The sequence below is a fragment of the Phyllopteryx taeniolatus genome, chromosome 22, assembly GCF_024500385.1.
Source record: "Phyllopteryx taeniolatus isolate TA_2022b chromosome 22, UOR_Ptae_1.2, whole genome shotgun sequence".
NCBI classification, from domain to species: Eukaryota; Metazoa; Chordata; class Actinopteri; order Syngnathiformes; family Syngnathidae; genus Phyllopteryx; species Phyllopteryx taeniolatus.
This window is the reverse complement of record NC_084523.1, coordinates 8,363,042-8,380,912: the sequence shown is the minus strand read 5'-3', so window position 1 is coordinate 8,380,912 and position 17,871 is coordinate 8,363,042. Positions and strand designations below refer to the sequence as shown.

At 48.8% G+C, this 17,871-nt stretch overlaps 2 protein-coding genes across 3 annotated transcripts; one reads left to right on the top strand and one right to left on the bottom strand.

Moving 5' to 3' along the window:
* Nucleotides 1-14: 14 nt before the first annotated feature.
* Nucleotides 15-4,641, top strand: chpt1 (choline phosphotransferase 1). Its single transcript, XM_061761668.1, has 8 exons — nt 15-425; nt 1,506-1,653; nt 1,744-1,885; nt 1,964-2,048; nt 2,345-2,476; nt 2,546-2,704; nt 3,283-3,408; nt 3,628-4,641. Exons 1-8 carry the CDS (start codon nt 186-188, stop codon nt 3,742-3,744), a joined length of 1,149 nt encoding a protein of 382 aa, XP_061617652.1. The 5' UTR covers nt 15-185; the 3' UTR covers nt 3,745-4,641.
* Nucleotides 4,642-4,699: 58 nt separating this feature from the next.
* gnptab (N-acetylglucosamine-1-phosphate transferase subunits alpha and beta) lies at nt 4,700-17,689 on the bottom strand. 2 transcript variants are annotated; one of them, XM_061761628.1, is made up of 24 exons: nt 17,564-17,689; nt 17,007-17,144; nt 16,166-16,304; nt 15,590-15,675; nt 15,399-15,518; nt 15,273-15,323; nt 14,998-15,200; nt 14,856-14,920; nt 14,624-14,758; nt 11,989-12,150; nt 11,485-11,664; nt 11,240-11,410; nt 10,675-10,798; nt 10,102-10,317; nt 9,914-10,022; nt 9,075-9,777; nt 8,343-8,539; nt 7,905-8,124; nt 7,455-7,568; nt 7,296-7,381; nt 7,125-7,223; nt 6,892-7,059; nt 5,966-6,056; nt 4,700-5,570 (listed from the first exon to the last, which is right to left on the bottom strand). In XM_061761628.1, exons 2-24 carry the CDS (start codon nt 17,054-17,056, stop codon nt 5,448-5,450), a joined length of 3,612 nt encoding a protein of 1,203 aa, XP_061617612.1. In that variant the 5' UTR covers nt 17,057-17,144; nt 17,564-17,689; the 3' UTR covers nt 4,700-5,447. The 2 variants fall into 2 exon arrangements, with proteins under 2 accessions (XP_061617612.1, XP_061617613.1); XM_061761629.1 differs by lacking the exon at nt 17,564-17,689 and having other exon boundaries at nt 4,700-5,519; nt 17,007-17,516.
* Between the last annotated feature and the right edge of the window lie 182 nt (nt 17,690-17,871).

Below are 17,871 nucleotides of genomic sequence, written 5' to 3'. Positions count from 1 at the left end.
GTCGGGCAGAAACGTCATCGCCCGCTGATGGTTCCGCCTTGGAAATGGCCTAAACACATTCGCCTCCCTCTACAGGCCAAATGCGCTGCTATGTTTTGGGCTCGGCTCCGAGAAGGTAGCCGAATCTGAGCCTCTTTCCCCGGGAGCCTGCGGGAACTCGCGACGGTCTATTTTGAGGAGAAACGATGGCCCGTTTCCCGTGGCCGCAGCCGCTGTCCACCGCGCAGCTCAAGCGGCTGGAGGAGCACAAGTACAGCGCCTCGGGTCGCTCCCTGCTGGAGCCGCCGTGTCAGCTCTACTGGAACTGGCTCGTCCAGCAAATTCCGACCTGGGTCGCCCCGAATACGCTCACTATCGTCGGGCTGCTGGTCAACATCGTCTCCACGCTCCTGCTCGTGTTTTATTGCCCCGCGGCCACCGAGGAGGTGAGTTGAGTGAGGCGACCTTGGAAAAAGTTCCGACACGGACACTCGCTGGCGAAAGCAGGTCCGCGCCGTGAGCGATTTCATGTTCATTTGTTTATTTGCTCAATCTGTTTGAGTGAGCTCAATCAAATAATGCATTGCCTGTACGAAGTGGGCTCTCCGGGGAAATCGGCGTTCAAATGAGCATCTATAACACGTCGATTTGTGTTTAACTACGGGATTTAATTGCGACTGGGGTGTCGAACGAAACTTGAGTGCTTTGTTGACTTTTTTGTTCAATGATTGGATCGCGGACGATTACATTCATGCTTTTGTCCAATCGATCGATCGATCGATACGTCATGTGTGCCACATTCTTGCAAAAGCGGACCTGCTGTTATCCGCTGATGTGACGCCGCGTTGCTGGTGTCAAAACACGGACAGTGCGGAGCACAATGCCGCCCTTGTTGATCATTGCTGAAAGCAACAAACCAACACTTTGGAGCCTCAAGTTAGCCACTTCCTTTTCCAAGTGTGTCGAAAATGTGTTGCTGCTCGTCACCTTAGCTGACGTCTGCTGACGTCACTAATCTGGGAGCACCTTTACTCTTGGATAAATGACACGCGTTTGACCAGTTCAGCCTGCTTGTTGTTTATTTCTTTCTCGCTTCCAACTCACTCAAAGGTCACATTTTATCTGTTTGCATGCTTATCTGCATTGATTATTCACTCGTAACAAACGCTTACAGTATATATTGCTCGCTTTTAATGTAATGTAACAATAAAAGAAACATGCGTCTCCACATGTTCTTTTTTTTTTTTAAATCAGAAATGAGGAAAAACATGTTTTGGGGATTTAAAAAAACAAACAAAAAACTATAGAGTTACATGTTTTTCAATTGACGGCAACTTTATTTCAGTTTTTTACTGTACTAAACTATTGCAATACCTCTGACAATGAGTTTGTTCTCTTTCAGTTTTGTGAGTTAAAAACAACTTAGGGGCGGGGCCTGAATCAATTCCATACAGGAAGTTCAAGTTTTTCAACGCTTTTCGTACTTTCTCAGTAAATTACGACTGCGTGTCGTTCCGCTTGTTCAGGCTCCAGCATGGGCCTTCGTCCTCAGCGCTCTGGGCCTGTTCGTGTACCAGTCTCTGGACGCCATCGATGGCAAGCAGGCGCGCAGGACCAACAGCAGTTCGGCCCTCGGCGAGCTCTTCGACCACGGCTGTGACGCAGTCTCCACAGGTGCTTCCTAATCCGCCCTTGATTTTGTATTTTTATTTGATTGATTGATTGATTGATTTTTTACTGAAGTGTTGTGTCGTTGTTCTGCAGTGTTTGTCGCAGTGGGAACGTGCATTTCGTGCGGAATCGGCAGATACCCCCACTGGATATTCTTCTGCGGCTTCATCGGGATGTTCATGTTCTTCTGCGCCCACTGGCAGACGTATGTGTCAGGAACCCTCCGCTTTGGCCTGTGAGTCAGCCCGCCCCCACTCGGACGCACGCCGACCGACGCTCGTCCACCTCAAGTGACGCTTTCTCTCCCGGGCAGGGTCGACGTCACAGAGGTGCAGTTTGCCATTATCACCATGTACCTGATGTCTGCCTTTGGGGGGGTGAGCCTTTGGCAAACCACGGTAACTAAACTTCCAACCACCACTGTTTAAACCTTTTAAGGGCTGGGGCATCAAGTACTCATGGAATTTACAACTTGCCACAGGGCTCTATCCCGATCCCCCACAAATACTGAAGGAACACTCTATACCTCTTTGTGATCCCTGCCACTGAGGTGGTGTACCTACAAGTCATAGCTGCCTATTGATTGGTTGGCAAAGGATGGGAAGACGACGACAACCAAAGATGTAGAACGTTATTCTCCATTGTTGTTGACTGTGTGGAGTTAAATTTCTTCAATCTGCGTGTTGTTTTAAAGTTGCCCATCATTGGATTGAAGCTGTACACCTTCCCCATCGTGGGCATCATCGGCGGGGCCCTCTACTCCTGCCACAACTACTTCCACGTCATTCTCAACGGGGGCGTCGGTAAAAATGGCTCCACTGTGGCGGTAAGCTGTCCTGAATAATGTTAGAAGACGCCGCGATGTTACGAATAAATAAACATTGGTGGCGCCCAGGACACCAGCGTGCTGAGTCCCGGGTTGCACATCGGCCTCATCCTCACGCTGGCCTTCATCATCTTCAAGAAGTCGTCCAGCCAGCTCTTTGAGCACCACCCCTGCCTCTACCTGCTCACCTTTGGCATGGTCATCGCCAAGATCTCCAACAAGCTCGTGGTACGTTTCCATTTGTGGAGATTTGTCTTTGCAAATCGAGTTAAAAGTGAAATCTTAGATTTGTTTCTAAATACGTTATACATGTTTGAAGATAATTGATGAACGTGAAAAGACTGAGAACTATGGAGTACTGAATTGTGGAGACATCGTTTTTCACCATTTCACTTTTCTTGATTTTTTTTTTTTTTGGGCGGGGCCAAAAGTGTCCGGCTGAGTCGCCTCTCCCCCAAGACATGACAACTTTGCACACGTTCAGTCACGTCAGCAGTTATCCAGCGCAGTTGCGACGTGCAGTTAGCTAGCTAACTATGCTGAAACCCCCAAAACGCATCTTCCCTCCTGATAGTCTGCCGGCCTGGCCGCTTTAGAGCGCCTCGTTGTCGGCCGTGAGTGTGCGCAAGTCACACAGAGAATGCGAAAGAGCAAGGGCAATGTCTTTTTGTTTAAAAAAAAAAAAAAATCAAAATACGACAGGGGCCTCGAGCGTCAACGACATTCTTCTCTGTGGTGTGTCCAATTTACAAGACATAGTTTCAATGAACAGGGACTTGCAGGGTTTTTTTGTTCCTCCCCCACAGGTGGCGCACATGACAAAGAGTGAGCTTCACCTCCCAGACACGGCGTTCGTCGGTCCGGGTCTGCTCTTCCTCAACCAGTACTTCAACAGCTTTGTCGACGAGTACATTGTCCTCTGGATCGCCATGGTCAGTTCCTGATTTTGCACTTTATAATCAGTCGAAATGGAGCATCATCAAAGCTTCAGAGTGGGAAATCCTCTCCAATTATCAACTAGCTTTGCATAAAGTGCTGAAATATTGAACAGTTGGACGTGCATTCAAACGCATAGGGGAGTTCAAATTATGCTACGATGAAATGAAAACCCTCGCTACACTCTCTGACCCGTCCGTCCCCGTGGCCTTCAGGTGCTCTCCCTGGTGGACCTAACGGGCTACTGCACGGGCGTGTGCCACCAGATCGCCGGCCACCTGCGCATCCACGTCTTCAGCATCACGGCGCCCGGCCCCGCCCACCGCGACTGACAGCTTGCCCGGCGGGAGGAGGCGGGGGGAGACGCGGACCTCTCCCCGCTCCTGAAAGCAGATGACGACGACGATGAGAAGAGAACCTGGACCCCAAGCCTTGACCAAGTGACCACCTCTGCCTAAAAAAAAAAAAATTTAAACCTTGCCCACCAAAGTAAACGAATGCTCTAAAACTTAAAAGAACTCATCTAAGATACCAAAACGTTTTTTTAAGATCATTTTTATCTGTAAATGTTTGTCGAAACCAAATTTTTTGTTTTTGTTTTTTTTATTTGTCCAAATGTGACTAAATGCGATCAATAGATGTATTAAATGAGGGCGGGGGGGGGGAGTAATTTCCAGTGAGGCATTTTGGTCAGCAGGCTACGTGAAGCTGCGTTTTCATCTCATCCTGTTCTGCTTTCTGACTTCTTCTCCCTTAAGGGCTAATAATGAATGTCGTGATTGTCTACAATTCAGCTGAAGTCGCCTTAATTCATTTTGTTGTGATTTAAAAAAAAAAAGGAATACTTCAAACCAAACCAACTTTGTATGTTTTCCACTGAGAACTGCAGTACAGTGATCAAGTGTGTGTAGGCAGATCTGTCATGGACTTTTCTCAGATTGATTTCTTTCTCCTCTGGCTAAACTGATGTGCTTATTATTCAGGTTGATGGGGATGAAAGGGATTTCTTCTTCTTCTGTGGTACCGCTTGACTATTTTTAGGTTCTGTTTCTTGGATTGTTCTCTGGAAAAGTAACATCTGACTTTCGGTTTCTGTGACAAACTATGCATTGAAATGTACAACAGTGATTTTTCACTGTTCACTAATGTAACCGTATGACAAATTTTTACTAACAAATGTTTGTGTGGTAAGGGAGGGAGAGTTTGTAATAAAGAATATTTTTCATGCATATGTCTTGTTGTCGTGCTTGAGGAAAAAGCAGATGGAGAGAGAGAGAGAGAGAGGAAGATGGCCGAACACATTTTATTTCAGTCGGAAGAGCCATAGCAAGCGACGTTAAAGGGCGGCGACACACAGAACGACAAAGTGCTCTGTCTCCATGGCAACGTTACAATCCCCCCCAAAAATAAGTTAAAGAGCTGAGTCGTCTGAATTTCAGACATTATAGCGAGTCTGCTGGGTCCCATGGGGACACGTGCGCGCAGACGGAGAGAAGGAACGCTGCCGCGTCTGACAAACAGATTCAAGGAAGGCCGATTGATTCCTAAATACACACACACACACACACACACGCAAATCGGTAGACAACTTTTTCACACGAACATTTGTTTTGTAAAAGTATAGGAATGAACAAAGAAGGCACTTCTCGATCCCATAGTGTTTAAGACATAACCTGACAATGACTTAAATTAATGACCCCTTTTTTATACAATTCCTTTAAAATGAACTCTGAGCAGTAAAATGTCCAATAGTTCTTATCACAAACAATTTCAAAACATGTCTCCCGTCAAAGCATTATTGTCCGTTTGGTCGTGTTTTAGCACAGGGCCACAAAAAAAACAAAAAAATTGATGTACAGGGCCTCAGGAGTGTTGAGTGCGTAAAAGTCAAAGAAACATTCATGTTGCTTCTTCATTGGCTTTGCTTCTTCGTCCATCACCAGACGGAAAAGAAAAAAAAAAAATCTTTCACTGAGCAGGACGGAGGTGGCGTTGAAGCTGCTGCTGGTTACGATGAGGAGAAGGACTTCCTGGTTCAAACTCTCTCGGGGTTGTCGTCTTTAGGCGTTTTGCGTCGGGGGAATAGCTTGCGCTTAAAGTGGATCAGCTGTGAGAAAATGGGAGTCCGCGAGGAGACCAATGTGATACTGGAGCACCTCTAGAAATGTGTTTTGATAAAGATATCAAACGTTACGGTCGCTAAGGGCTGGGTGGAGGTTAGTGGGGGGGGGATTCTGGTAAGGTCAGCGGAACTGTTAACCTCGAGACACCGGACACCAGCGTCATTAGAGCGCAACATCAAAACCGGGATTTGTTTTAGGTTTTTTTTGGCGACAAAAATAATTGGAAAATGCGCAATCCGACTCTGAGAGTCACGACGAGGGGAGGGAGAAAAGGGATTTGTGGGGGGGGGGGGGGGCTTTGGTTTCAGCCGAGTCAGGTCCTGGCACCGCTCGGCACACATGAGACGGACGAGCCGCCGGGTTGGGCATTTGGGTGGCGAGGATGCGAACCATGGAAACGGAGGACACGGAAGACACGGAGGACACTGACCTGTTCGGCGAAGAAGGACATGACGGTGAAGGCCACCAGCGTCACAAGGACACAGTGGGTCCAGAACTTCAACTTGTCCCGGTAGACTCGCCTGCGAGGGGGAGAGCTTCCATTAGGGGAGATGTTCATCGACATTTGCGTGGATGAACAAAAGGACGAACGGTGATGCAACACGGAGATCTCCGCGAGTGACAGCACTTCACTCAAACGACACTCGGGGAGGTGACGAAACGCTCAACTTACCACTCCATCTGAGGTCGCCCGTCTAATTTTAAAGTCTCTGTGTGAGGCCTGACCCTGACGCCCCCGCAGCCCAGCCGCCTTCGAGAAGAAGCAAGGGTCTTTGGATATGAATCCCCCCTCCCCGTCGCTCGGGATCCCCATGGTGACAAGCTGGGAACACTTGGCCAAGAGTGGTGGTGTGACGTTATGATGCTGCCATTATTAGCAGCTGGTGTGCCGCCACTCGTGCCGAGAGACGTATTGATTACCTCCACCAGGGAGGTTGCTTTCACGGCCGCTACGTTTACGTTTGCGGTCGACTACGCTTTTTGATATCATAACATAGACCTATTTTTAGGTGAACTGTTCACATAATTTCTCCGTCGAATGTGATTTGATTTGCATTCTAATTTGATTTGCAAAAAAAACAACAGGTATATTTATCACCTCTTTTGATTTTTAATTGTTTCTACAAATAACAATAAACAGTAATTCCACACTTTTCACAATAACATTCCCAAATTTCGATTCCCAAAAATCAACAAATCCATTTCTTCCAGAGTATTTCGACTCAGATATGCTCATGTGCCGGCAGGGTCTTCTTTTGTCCCAGGAACTAAATTGAGACACTAATCCCCGTGATCCCTTGAACCCACATTGGCCTTCCAAAGGTCCATAAAGTTCCCGCGGTGGAAATGACCTACCATTCCTGGAGCTCGTCCATGTGGAGGAAGCGGTTGCGGTATTCCCTGGGCAGCTCAAACTGGGACGGCAGCGGGAACATGGAGTCGTAGAAGTCTCTCAGCACCGCCTTCACGGTGGCGGCGTCCTTGTGGGCGTGGTCGATGTTGTCGTTCAGACAGATGAACTTCCTGCAGGCGAAAGCGCGTTGTTAGGGAGCGCGATAAACGGGAATCCACATCGGGGTGGACGTCACCTGGGATTCTTCCTGATGTCGTCCAATTGGCCCACCACGTGCGACACGTTGGTGCGGACCATCTTGAACGCGATGTCCTCCTCGCCCTTGATCTCAAACCTGCGGAAATGGGGAGCTCTTAAAATAAGGAGAGTATCTTAAACACGCCAGTGTCGCTACTGGTCGTCTCACTTGTACTTGTTCTGGTCCACGGAGGCTTTGCGAATGCGCTCCGTGATGGGCGTGCAGTACACGATGAGGCCTTTCGTGACCGGCGGCTGGGGAACCAGAATCCACGAGGTTACTTGAAAGCACCGAATTGAGGTTTTGCGTTTTTCGCGGGGTGTTCACCATGCTGTGGTCGTAGTAGGCCTCCTGTGTGGGGTTCACCAGGTGGAGCTCGCTCAGGTTCCTCGGGAGTGTCTTCGAGCAGTTGATCAACATCTGCTCCAAACTTGTCAGGTCCTGGACGGCCGAAAGCAATACATATCGGCGGATGAGTCGTCATTCTTATTTTTTTGCTACGAAAATTAATGTATCGCTTTCTCTCTTTGCCAGCGACGTATAGTGACAGGCAGAATAATGAAATTCTCTTCCACTAGAGGGCAGTGCATCAACCTGTTGCCATTCATACAACAGAAAAATAGCTTCTTATTCAAGCCAATTGGCCCACATTTCTCGCTGGGTAAATTTGTAAATCAATTAAGAGGAAATTGTCATTGGTGTTTTCCGTGAGATTTTTCTCATGTAAAACACGTGCGCTGGCTCAATAAAGTTTGGGGAAACGCTGGTTTACGCAACCTGGAGGCTGAGAGGCAGCTCGTGGATCCTCGTGGCGAGAGTCCGAATCTCGCGATCGGACAGAACGCCAGAGCGGTCGGTATCGACCTCGTCGAACACCTCCGAGACGTTGAGCTGCTGCTGAGTGCTCATCAGGAAGTAGAAGTAGGAGAAGGCAAACTGCATATCGTCCGAGTGGCGCACACGGTGGGCGGATGTCTTGTCAAAATCATCCGGGAATCTGTTGGCAATAAAACAAACATGAAAAGAAGAAGCAGTGTGTCTTACGCTCGCCATTGCAACAACTGAACTGAACTGAAGTAGCCAATCGCAGACAGGGACGCTCCCCGCTTGGCTTTTGAGTCTCAGGTACACACAAAACGATCAAACCGTTTCGGCCACGTCGCTGGCTGCGCGGGGGCCTTTAAAACGGTCAGGCAGCTGAGGGAGCCCACTCACGTGTCCTGCAGCTCCTGCATGACCAGCCTGTCGATCATATGCGGCATGTGCGCGGGGACTTTGCGAGACGCGAAGCCAAACTGGCGGTTGAGCAGCTTGTTGACGTGGCGCAGCGAGTCGGCAAACGTGTCCTGCAGCTTGCGTCCGCCGCCGCCGGCAATGTCGTACGCCAGGGCCGTCTGCAGACGCTCTTCTTCCTGTTGAAAAAAAGACAACTCTAAAACTGAGGTTGAAAGCCGAAGACATGAAGCCGCGTCGCCTTTGAAATGGCAGAACCGCAACACACCCCTTCCAACTTGATGAGCTCACAGTGCTAGCAAACTTAGCGTTTATATTTTAAGTCAATTTAAAAACGTAAGCCAAGGCCGAAGATACATTTCTTCAGCAAGCCTCTACCGACCGCACGTCACGTGATCTTCTCCGGTGACGGTCGCCTGAGCGGAGTGGGCAAAACTCTATGCTATGCTAAAATGCTATTTTGAATCTCAGCTTTGATGTATTGTTACAGCTACCACTATTACAGCATAGTGCCACTTTGAAAGTGCGTTTGCCATTTTGTAGTGAGCACAAGTTCTCCCCTATAGAGCAAACTCAATGCGTGTTCAAAAGTAGTGAGCAACGACTGATGCGATTGGCTGATAAGTGAACAACAGTTTAGCGTCAGTTTTAGTGAACTATATAATCCACGATAAGCTTCTGAGCACAGCCAGAGGATTGCTTTTGTGAGCTCACCTCCAGCAGGTCTTGGAAGTACTTCTTCTTCTCCCACGGCAAGAAGCCTCTGTCAGCGGGGACGTAGTGTTGGAGCCTCCTCCCCACTGGAGCAACGTGGGGGGGCTCCAATTGCCGCTCGGTGCTCTTCACTTTGGTAATGTGCCTCAGCAGCTTGGAGGTTTTGGGCCTCTCCACCGCGGGAGGAACGTCAAGTTCCTCTCTGTCACGTTCTTCGCGGTGGGTGGCCAGCAGGCGAGCCTTGGTGAGGTTGTAACCCTTCAGGGTGATGTCTCCTTTGAGGAGCTTCTCATCCAGCTTCTGCAGCTCGCTCCGCAAAGGGGCCGGCAAGAGCGACCCGTTGAACGCGGGAACTTCTACGATGGCCTCGAGTTCATCTGGCTGCTTCCTCTGGATCTTGGGACCCCTCTTGTCCTCGGGTACATCCGAGAAAAGGAAGGGCTGTTCCGTCATCACGGGAGGCTTCCGGCTGGAACTTTCCCTGCCGGTCTGCGTCCCGTTGACCTGCGGAAGCTGACGCGTGTCGACGGCCACGCTAAAGAGCTTGGTAAACGCCGTGTTGTCCTCTTTTTGGAAGGTGACATTGTACTGGACCACGGTGGCGTTGTGGCCGGCGTGGAGCAGCAGGTGGATGGTCTTCCACTTGTTGGCCACGGAGGTGTGACGCACCACCGGGTTGTCGATCACGTGGGCCTCCGACACCCTGGGAGCAGGAAGTTGGAAGTCTGGTCTTAAATTGACCTCCATTACCAGTTCATTCCCATACATTTCTTGGAAAATATTTTCAAACTCCCCCAGCTTAATTTTTAATGGAAAGTAAGCGCACATCTACACCTTACCTGTAAGCCAGCCGTTCGAAGCTGAAATAAGGTCTGATCTCTCCAACGGGGAGCATGTACGCGCTCTGGTTACTCAGCAGGGTGGCACGGTGCAGCTCTCCAAAGTGGTCTGCGCCGCGGTAACACAAAGCGGATGAAGAATTGGACCGGAACTGGAGGAGAAGCGCTCTTATGTGCCTCAAAGTCACCTGTGCCGCAGTCGCCCACGTCGAAGCCGCAAGAGAGCACGTTGCAGGCTTGGTCACAGAATTTGTCTGCCAGCCAGGAGGTGGCGCAACCTTGGTTACAGTACGAGGCTCCGGCCAGGCCGCCTTGACCGCCGGCAAACTGCCACACCTGCCCGCCGGCTCCGCCGGGACCGCCGGCGCCGACCCCACCCGGGAATCTGCTGCTGCCCGCGGCCCCTGACAGAAAAATGTAAGTGGCACGAAAAGGGGTGTTGGAGTCTTTTCATGGAAATTTCAAATTGAAGGCTCCTAAATGTAGTTGGGGAAACTACATTGTAGCAGAATGCTAAAACAGATAAGCAGCTTTCATGCGACTACAGCGGTACGATTACTGCTGTTGATATGACTGTAGTTGTGCCCATTGTTCTCTCGTGCCTCCTCCAGCTGCTCAACTGTTACAAGTCATTAAGTGGTCGACTTTAAGTTAACAGTTCTTCCAAATAGTCCCCTGGAAACTCTACAATCCCGAGTATTTCTTAAATTCACCATCTTAACTTCAGCCGGAAAGTTGCCATCACGAAAGCGCATCCCTACCTGTGCAGTCTCCTCCGTCCCAGTCACACGCCGAGTTGTTGCACGCCTTGTCACAATAGCCATCTTTGATCCAGGATCCCGGACAGCCTTCCGCACAATTGGGAACAGGCCAGGTGAGATACACCTGCAGGGAAGGAGAAACTGAGCTCACATTCATTTGTTGGAAGTTGCCATGGACAGCCGGATTGTATTGCACATCAAATTGAAAGCAAAAATTGTACCCAAATCAAAAGTTTTGAAACAAACGCGTCTTAAAAATGAAATACAAATCTTTTGTACTGTGGTCAAAAGTTAAATGCAACTGAACTGCACTTAAAAAAAACAAAAAAAAAACATATACTACTTGAAAAGTAAAAAACTGCACAAGAGGGTACTGGATAAACTCTTTAACATATATTTAATGAAGAGATATTTTTGCATACCACTAGAGGGCCCTCTGCACCACACTTTGAGAATCACTGGGGTAGAGCTTCTGATTTAGATTTGCAGTGTGCCGCGGGTCAAGGGGTCAAAAGATGGGCGACTTGTGATTTGGTTCTTATCCTTGCGCGTCTACTCCCATTACCTTCTGTCCCTTTGAATGGCTGTAGAAGTCGTCCGGCCAGACGTCTTTGCCGAACATCACGTCGTCGTTGAGGTAAATGAACTTCTGCGAGAGTCCCGGGATGCGGTGGATGTGGCTCTCGATGGCCGGCGAGCTGAACGTAGGGAGGTGGCTGCGGTTCAAGAACAGCTCCTGCAGTTCAAAGGAAAACATTCTGCAAAATGGTCTACATTTTGTTCAAGCCCTCAGCGCGGGACGGACGCTACCTGATGCGTGACAACCGAAACACGAGGGTTATCCAGGTTGAGCCAGGAGGGAATCTGCCCGTTGGTGACCACAAAGACGTGTCGCACCCAGGGGGCGTGTTTCTCCACGGACCGCAGAGAGTAGCGCAGCTCCTCGTTGTCCTCGAAGCGGCTGGCCGAGACGTCCTCGTCCTGCTTGGACTGCGCAACAACAACAAAAATGGCGTGAGAAGGTCGGCTTAAGGGAGTAGGGAACGAGTGAACGACTGCGTTCGGAATCATTCACTCAATCCCAAGAAAAATATCACCCTACAGTACGTTGTACTAAAAACCTAAGGAGAAGGCAAAGAAGGAGCTTCATTCAATGGACATTGTGCCACTCCTTCTGTTTTGTGCGCCTTGGCCACCAGGGGGAAGTACAGGCACAAACAAAGAAGAGTTTCACAACTAAGTGACTCAGTAAGCTGAAGTAATTCGTCACTTGCCAAGGATAAATGGAGGCGCCGCTGTAAAGTGGTTGGTTACCTGCGAGATGGCGGTCAGGTCCCAGAAGAGGTAGGCGGGGCTGATGGTCAGCTCCTTCCCGTCCAGCGTCAGGTTCTTCTTGGACTTCTGCATGAGGTCTCTGAAGTCCTGCGGGCCGTTGAGGTGGAGCAGAGCGATGCTGGCCTCAGAGTACAACTCAAACTGAGAAGGAAACGCAGCATTTGACATACAGTTCCGCCTCCATTTCAAACTCACCGAGCGCAATTCTTCGAAGCGATGCCGACATTCAATAGCTTGTTGTCACGAAGCGTCCGTTTGCTAAATATAACTCGCAAAAGTATTTAGTTTGGAAAATTCTGCGATGTCATCCCCCAACACACAGTGTGAAAAACTGTGCGCGTGTGTTTGTGTGTGTGCAAACTCTAAGCTTCCCAGGAAAGCATTCGCTCGCCGCCTCACTCCATCATCGAGCGTCTCACATGAGCTGGCGAGCACCTCTCGCTCCTTTCGCTCCTTTTAGGTGAGGATTACTCGGGTCTTATGGAGCCAGCGCGGCCCGGATCACGTTGCATCTCTATTACGGTTGTCGGCGCGGGCCCGATAACGCGCACGCGCGTACACAAAGAGGACGCGTGGCAGCCTCACAAAGACGGCTTTCATCGCCGGCCAGCGTTAACGCAACAGTTTTATGCACACACACAAGTACACAAACGCGACAAAGGCAGACGCGCACACAGACACACAAAATCAACATCGAACACACTTGAGTACAGAAACAAAATGACAAATGTGGTTGTCACATGCCACAGACATGGTACACACACACACACACGCAAACATAAGTGGAAAAAAAAATACTGCACTTTTTCTTTTAATGCCTGACACCACTAAAAGTACTGAAAAAGAAAGTGAAGAATCAAGGCTGGTTTCATATTTTTTCCATGACTGTATACTACCAATGTGGTACACACACTACAAACACACAGAAAGTACCTCTGTGGTACACACAGTACACACATACTACAAATGTGCTATAGTCGATATGACGCAGTGCCCACAACAGGAAAAAAAGCATTCTAACAAAAGGAGTTGGTGGGCTGTGGCGGTGGTCTTTGATCACCACGGCGCCGGTTCTAACAGCGGCTATAAATACGGAGCCATCCCTCAGCGCTGAGCCGCTCCCTTCGCTCAGCGCCATCCGTCTTTCGCAGAACGGGCCCGGCGACACGGGGAAGCGCCACACAGTCCAGAATCTTCGCCGCCCTCCCCTCACATTGTTGCTCAAATGGAACAAACAGGTAAGGGGCAGGCGGAGGTCGCGAAAAATCCTGATGACCTTCCAGTGGCGCCGCAACGCTCCAGATAGTTGTTCTAATATTAACCATCGCAATGGCGGCTTAGGCAAATGCCATTATTTACAGTTGAATTTGTTCCGTAACTACACTTGTTACGCAAAAGATATTTTTCCATCTTTCCCGCATTGAAATGAAGGGAAATGTAATTCATCTGTTCCAGCACCCCATAACATAAAAATAATTTTTTGAAAAAAAGCATCATGATTTCATGCATTCATTATGCAGGGGGACGTATAATGCAGACATACAGACACAAACAAAGAAGAGTTTCACAACAAAGTGACTCGGTATGCAGTAATATGAGTCATTTTTTGAAGAGGATAAAGAATATACACCTATGAGTATTGTTATATTGTCTATCTAAATATGTTGCTGCACCGTGTGTGTTCAAATATCCGTTGCTTACACGGTTACAACAACGCAACATTGATGCTAGTTTTCGTTCGAACATACAGCATACGCGTATCGCATCGTATGTTAGCGTCAAGCTAGCGGACTTTCGTCAAAGTTACGCGGCCTTTGGTTAAATATGGATGTAATATATATATTTATGATTAGTTTGCCATAAACTTTAACTAGGAGAATCGTTTACTATCTTCCAAACTGCTGCTTGCTGTGAAGTTCGCTGCCAAAAAAAATAATAATAATAATAATTGTTCGAGCAACACTTCGTAAGTCGAGATACCACTGTACACGCTTATTTTTATCTAAAACAAAAATAATAATCAACAAGTTGTTCGTTTGTTTTTTGTTCCCTTTCGGGTCTGGGCATATTATATCAGTCATCAGCCGTGTAAGTACATCATTGGCTGAGACGAATTGGCTGATGAGCGTGTTCCAGACTTCTGTTTGTTTTGATCATTTGCCCCAGTAATTTGCGCTCAATCGTGGCAACGCAGGGACTGCAAATGATCAGAGCCCTGCGAGCTGAACAAGGCGCGCCTTTGTCCTGCCGGCTCAGCGCGTAACACTTGCGAGCAGAAACGACCCATCCTAAGCGGGAACACGCCACGTAGGAAACGAGGAAGATGCGACCGTCTACGAATCGCTGCGCCTCGGATTGCATTCCTGGAATGTATGAAAAGACTCACGTCATACACACACGAGCTTGCATTAATGTGCCGCTGTTTTAAAAAAAAAAAAAAAAAAAAGGGGCCACAATTAAGCACATCTTTAGGCAGCGACATCTTGTGGCGGTAGGAGATATTGCAATGGTGGTTGTTTGTGTTTGGAGAGTGCAACGGTGCCACCTGCTGCCCGTTTTCCGTTACATTTGTACAAATCCTGTGGTTAAATAAATGGGACTCATTTCCACGCACCTGCTTTATCTTGTCAGTGACAAAAGAGGGCAGTTTGGCCCGCAGCTGCTCCGTCTCCTTGAAGGAGCCCGGGAAGCCGCTGAGGTAGGCCAGCGTCTGCATGCGGATCAGACCCGGAGCCTCTTTGTCTGTGGTCTGCGAAAAGCAGGAGGCGAGGATGATGATCAAAGGCTGCATCTTTGGAAAGGTCACGCGAGGGAAAAACAAACAACAACAACAACAACAAACTCACCAGGTAACATCTGGACACGGAGAATTTCTTGTCTTCCTTGAATGCGTCAATGTAGGCTTTCTCAGCTGGAAGAGGAGCGTGAATAAACCCAGATTAGTTGATTAGTTTACTGTATTAAAACCATTTTTGAAGTCTCTTTTACCGTCAGCCTGAGAATTGAAGACCAGTACGGAGGCCGCAGTGGACGGGTGAACCGGCTTGCGGAGCGGCAGCAGCTGCTTGGCGCCCGCCAGCGAGGGCGAGAGCGACGGCAGCTCCTGCAGCGTGGCGTTGGGCGGCAGGGCGGGATCCAGCGCCAGCATGGGCGCCACGATGCAGTGGGACAGCAAGCATTCCGCTTTGGCCCTGGCGTGGTGCGCCGCCGCAGCGGTCAGGAAAGGCTAACTTTTGCAAAAGTATCGGGACACTCAGTCTTACCTGACTTTCGGCTCTTCTGTCGTTTCGCTTGCATTTTCCCCCAGACGTTCCCTATGCGGAAAACAGCCGCAACAAATGGATATGCGGTGCTAGCGTGCGTGCGAGAATCTGTCTCTGACGGGCTACCTCATCGCTCTCTGTTCCTCCGCCAGTTGCTCTCTCACTGCCTTCAGTTCCCTCAGCAGGGCCACGTCGGTGCCGTTCACCCACGTGTACACCACATCGATGGGCATGGGCAGGCAGAGCCTACAGGAGGCGGCGCGGGGAGCTCAGTCAATATTTGAGGGGTGAATAGAATTATGAATAATTGCGCTCACCTGCTTTGAAAGGATTTGCCACCCAAATTGTCTCTGTAGGAGTCAAAGAGAACATGGTACTGGTCCCGGCTCCACTCCACCACAACCTGAACGGAGAGAGAGAGAGAGCAATCGACTCAACACAACATCACAAAACATGGGACACACAAGGTTTTGCTTTTATTCTTGCTTAGATTAGATCGAAATTCAAATTGGTTCTGACTTTTGTTGATTGTTTCTATATCATGATATTATAATAGGAGTGCATCTGTGCAAATATTGCTGCTGTGACGTTGTCAAACGTCCAGATAAGCCAAGAAACGTGTCGGCACCGGCAGAACAGAGTTTTATTAAGAGTGAGAGCATTTCAGCTAGATATTTCACTGCCGAATTTTAAAGAAGCATCCACTCGAAGCAAACAGTGTAATAAGACACCTAAGAAAGGTGCAGAGGTTGAGGTTTCGTTTAGGTTTGCGTGGGAAATTGCCCTTTTTGCGCATGGAGTCTGGCAGCGCGAGGTGAACAGCTGCTGGGGACGGACGACGAGAACAGCGGAAAGCGCTCGAAGGCAAATTGCGCCGAATTGGATCACCTTACCTCCCCGAACTGGAACGCAGACACGATCATGAGGACGATGCCTCCGAAGCAGAGGTAGAGTCCATAGCGGTGGGACAGGCAGGTGTACGTCTGCCTCTGAAGCAGCTTCAGCACCGAGTTGACGACTACCATGGCTCTCCTGGGCCAAGCATAGCGCCGCATTCATTCGACAATGGCGAGCAAAGGAAGCGAAATCAACACAAGGAGCATCACAGGCGAGCAGGATTAGTCAGCTGACCGTCCGCACACATGACAGCGATCCGTGGGGACGCTTCTTGTTCGGCGGCGCCGGCGTTTCCGCTTCCCCCGCCGGCGCACTTTGGTGACGCCTAGCGGCGGGGAGGGATACGCGCCTCCAACACACTGACAATGCATTTGGCAATCATCATGAAGGACATTTCACTTATTCCAATTATCTGATACTTGACTTATGAATGGAGGTCACGAAAGGGAGTGTTTATAATAATAATAATAATAGTGATAAAATAAGGGCAGCATGCATGCGAGTCATTTCAAGTCAAAGCCACTTTGGGTAATTAATGTGATCATCATTTTTATATGCTACTCTCCAGCATTATATTTTGCTAAGGTGAAAATTGCATTCTGACGGAAGCATCCAATGTTCAATCACATCATTTTCACGCACACACACAAAAAAAAAAGATAATTGACCCGCCAACCAGACCAAGAGCCTTTAATACGTCACAAAAGCGAACAATTGTGGTTGCAATGTCTTCGACGAATTCCATTTAAGGTTTAAGAGCTAGTATCGCAATGAATAAAACAATGCGCTGACTAAGCAGCGCAATCGGCGGAACTGAATCTGTACATGCACACTTACCTTCGTAACTGACGTGCTTCCTTCTGCACCGAAGCATTGAAGCTGTCCATTTGTAACAAAGCGGGCTCACTTGTATTGCATGTGTTGCAAATTTCTCTATTGTGGGACCAATAAAGTTGATCTGATTTTCACTCGTTACTGTGCAGAAAAAAATAAAATAATAATAATCCAGACCGTCAATCTTGAGGCACCGTAATGTCGCTCGGCAACCTGTTTCATAATGTGTAAACAACAGGCAACATTGGAACAGGCAAATTGCATTGATCTGTGAACAAATATGACATTGAGCTCATCATAAAAATCCTCTCATAATTCAAACTAACCACCGTTTTCTACATGCGGGATGAACTGTGTCAATTCAACAAGCAAAGATGCAAAATGCTCTCGCGTACAATTCCACTCATGCTCGGCGGGGAAGGCAATTCCAACCGTGGCGCCTGAATGGCTCACACCCACAATTGCAGCTTAAATGCTTTGGTCTGCTCAGTGAAGAAATATTCAACGCGTGTATCGGTGACGCTAAAGCTCCGCACCTGGCCCGTCGCACTTGCACGTACCAAGAACGTCAAGCGCGTTCCAATTCGTCGATATACCGCTATTTCACAGCGGACGCCATCTCGAGGCGATTTCCATACGACCCAACTCGAAAGGAAAGCAACCAACTGAAACCCACATGAGGAAACACCTTGACATGAAGTATTAATGGTATTATTATTACGAGGCAAGCTAGGTATTCTCGTCGGACCGGTGGGTGGCTCCGCCGCGACAGCAAAGATGAACCTGTTTGTTGTGCGATGACAAAGCCACGCTGATCACATGTCCCTGCGTGGTGGGTTGTCTTACGGCTGAAAGGGCCTCAGAGAAG

Excerpts from the sequence above, each read along its gene's own strand:
- chpt1 (XM_061761668.1), top strand. The coding sequence starts at position 186 with ATGGCCCGTTTCCCGTGGCCGCAGCCGCTGTCCACCGCGCAGCTCAAG. Across the intron at positions 1,654-1,743 it reads CTGTGACGCAGTCTCCACAG|TGTTTGTCGCAGTGGGAACG; the intron begins GTGCTTCCTAAT and ends GTTGTTCTGCAG. Across the intron at positions 2,477-2,545 it reads AAAATGGCTCCACTGTGGCG|GACACCAGCGTGCTGAGTCC; the intron begins GTAAGCTGTCCT and ends GGTGGCGCCCAG.
- gnptab (XM_061761628.1), bottom strand. The coding sequence starts at position 17,056 with ATGGACAGCTTCAATGCTTCGGTGCAGAAGGAAGCACGTCAGTTACGA. Across the intron at positions 11,411-11,484 it reads TTTCGGTTGTCACGCATCAG|GAGCTGTTCTTGAACCGCAG; the intron begins GTAGCGTCCGTC and ends TTTGAACTGCAG. Across the intron at positions 6,057-6,891 it reads ATGGACGAGCTCCAGGAATG|GCGAGTCTACCGGGACAAGT; the intron begins GTAGGTCATTTC and ends TCCCCCTCGCAG.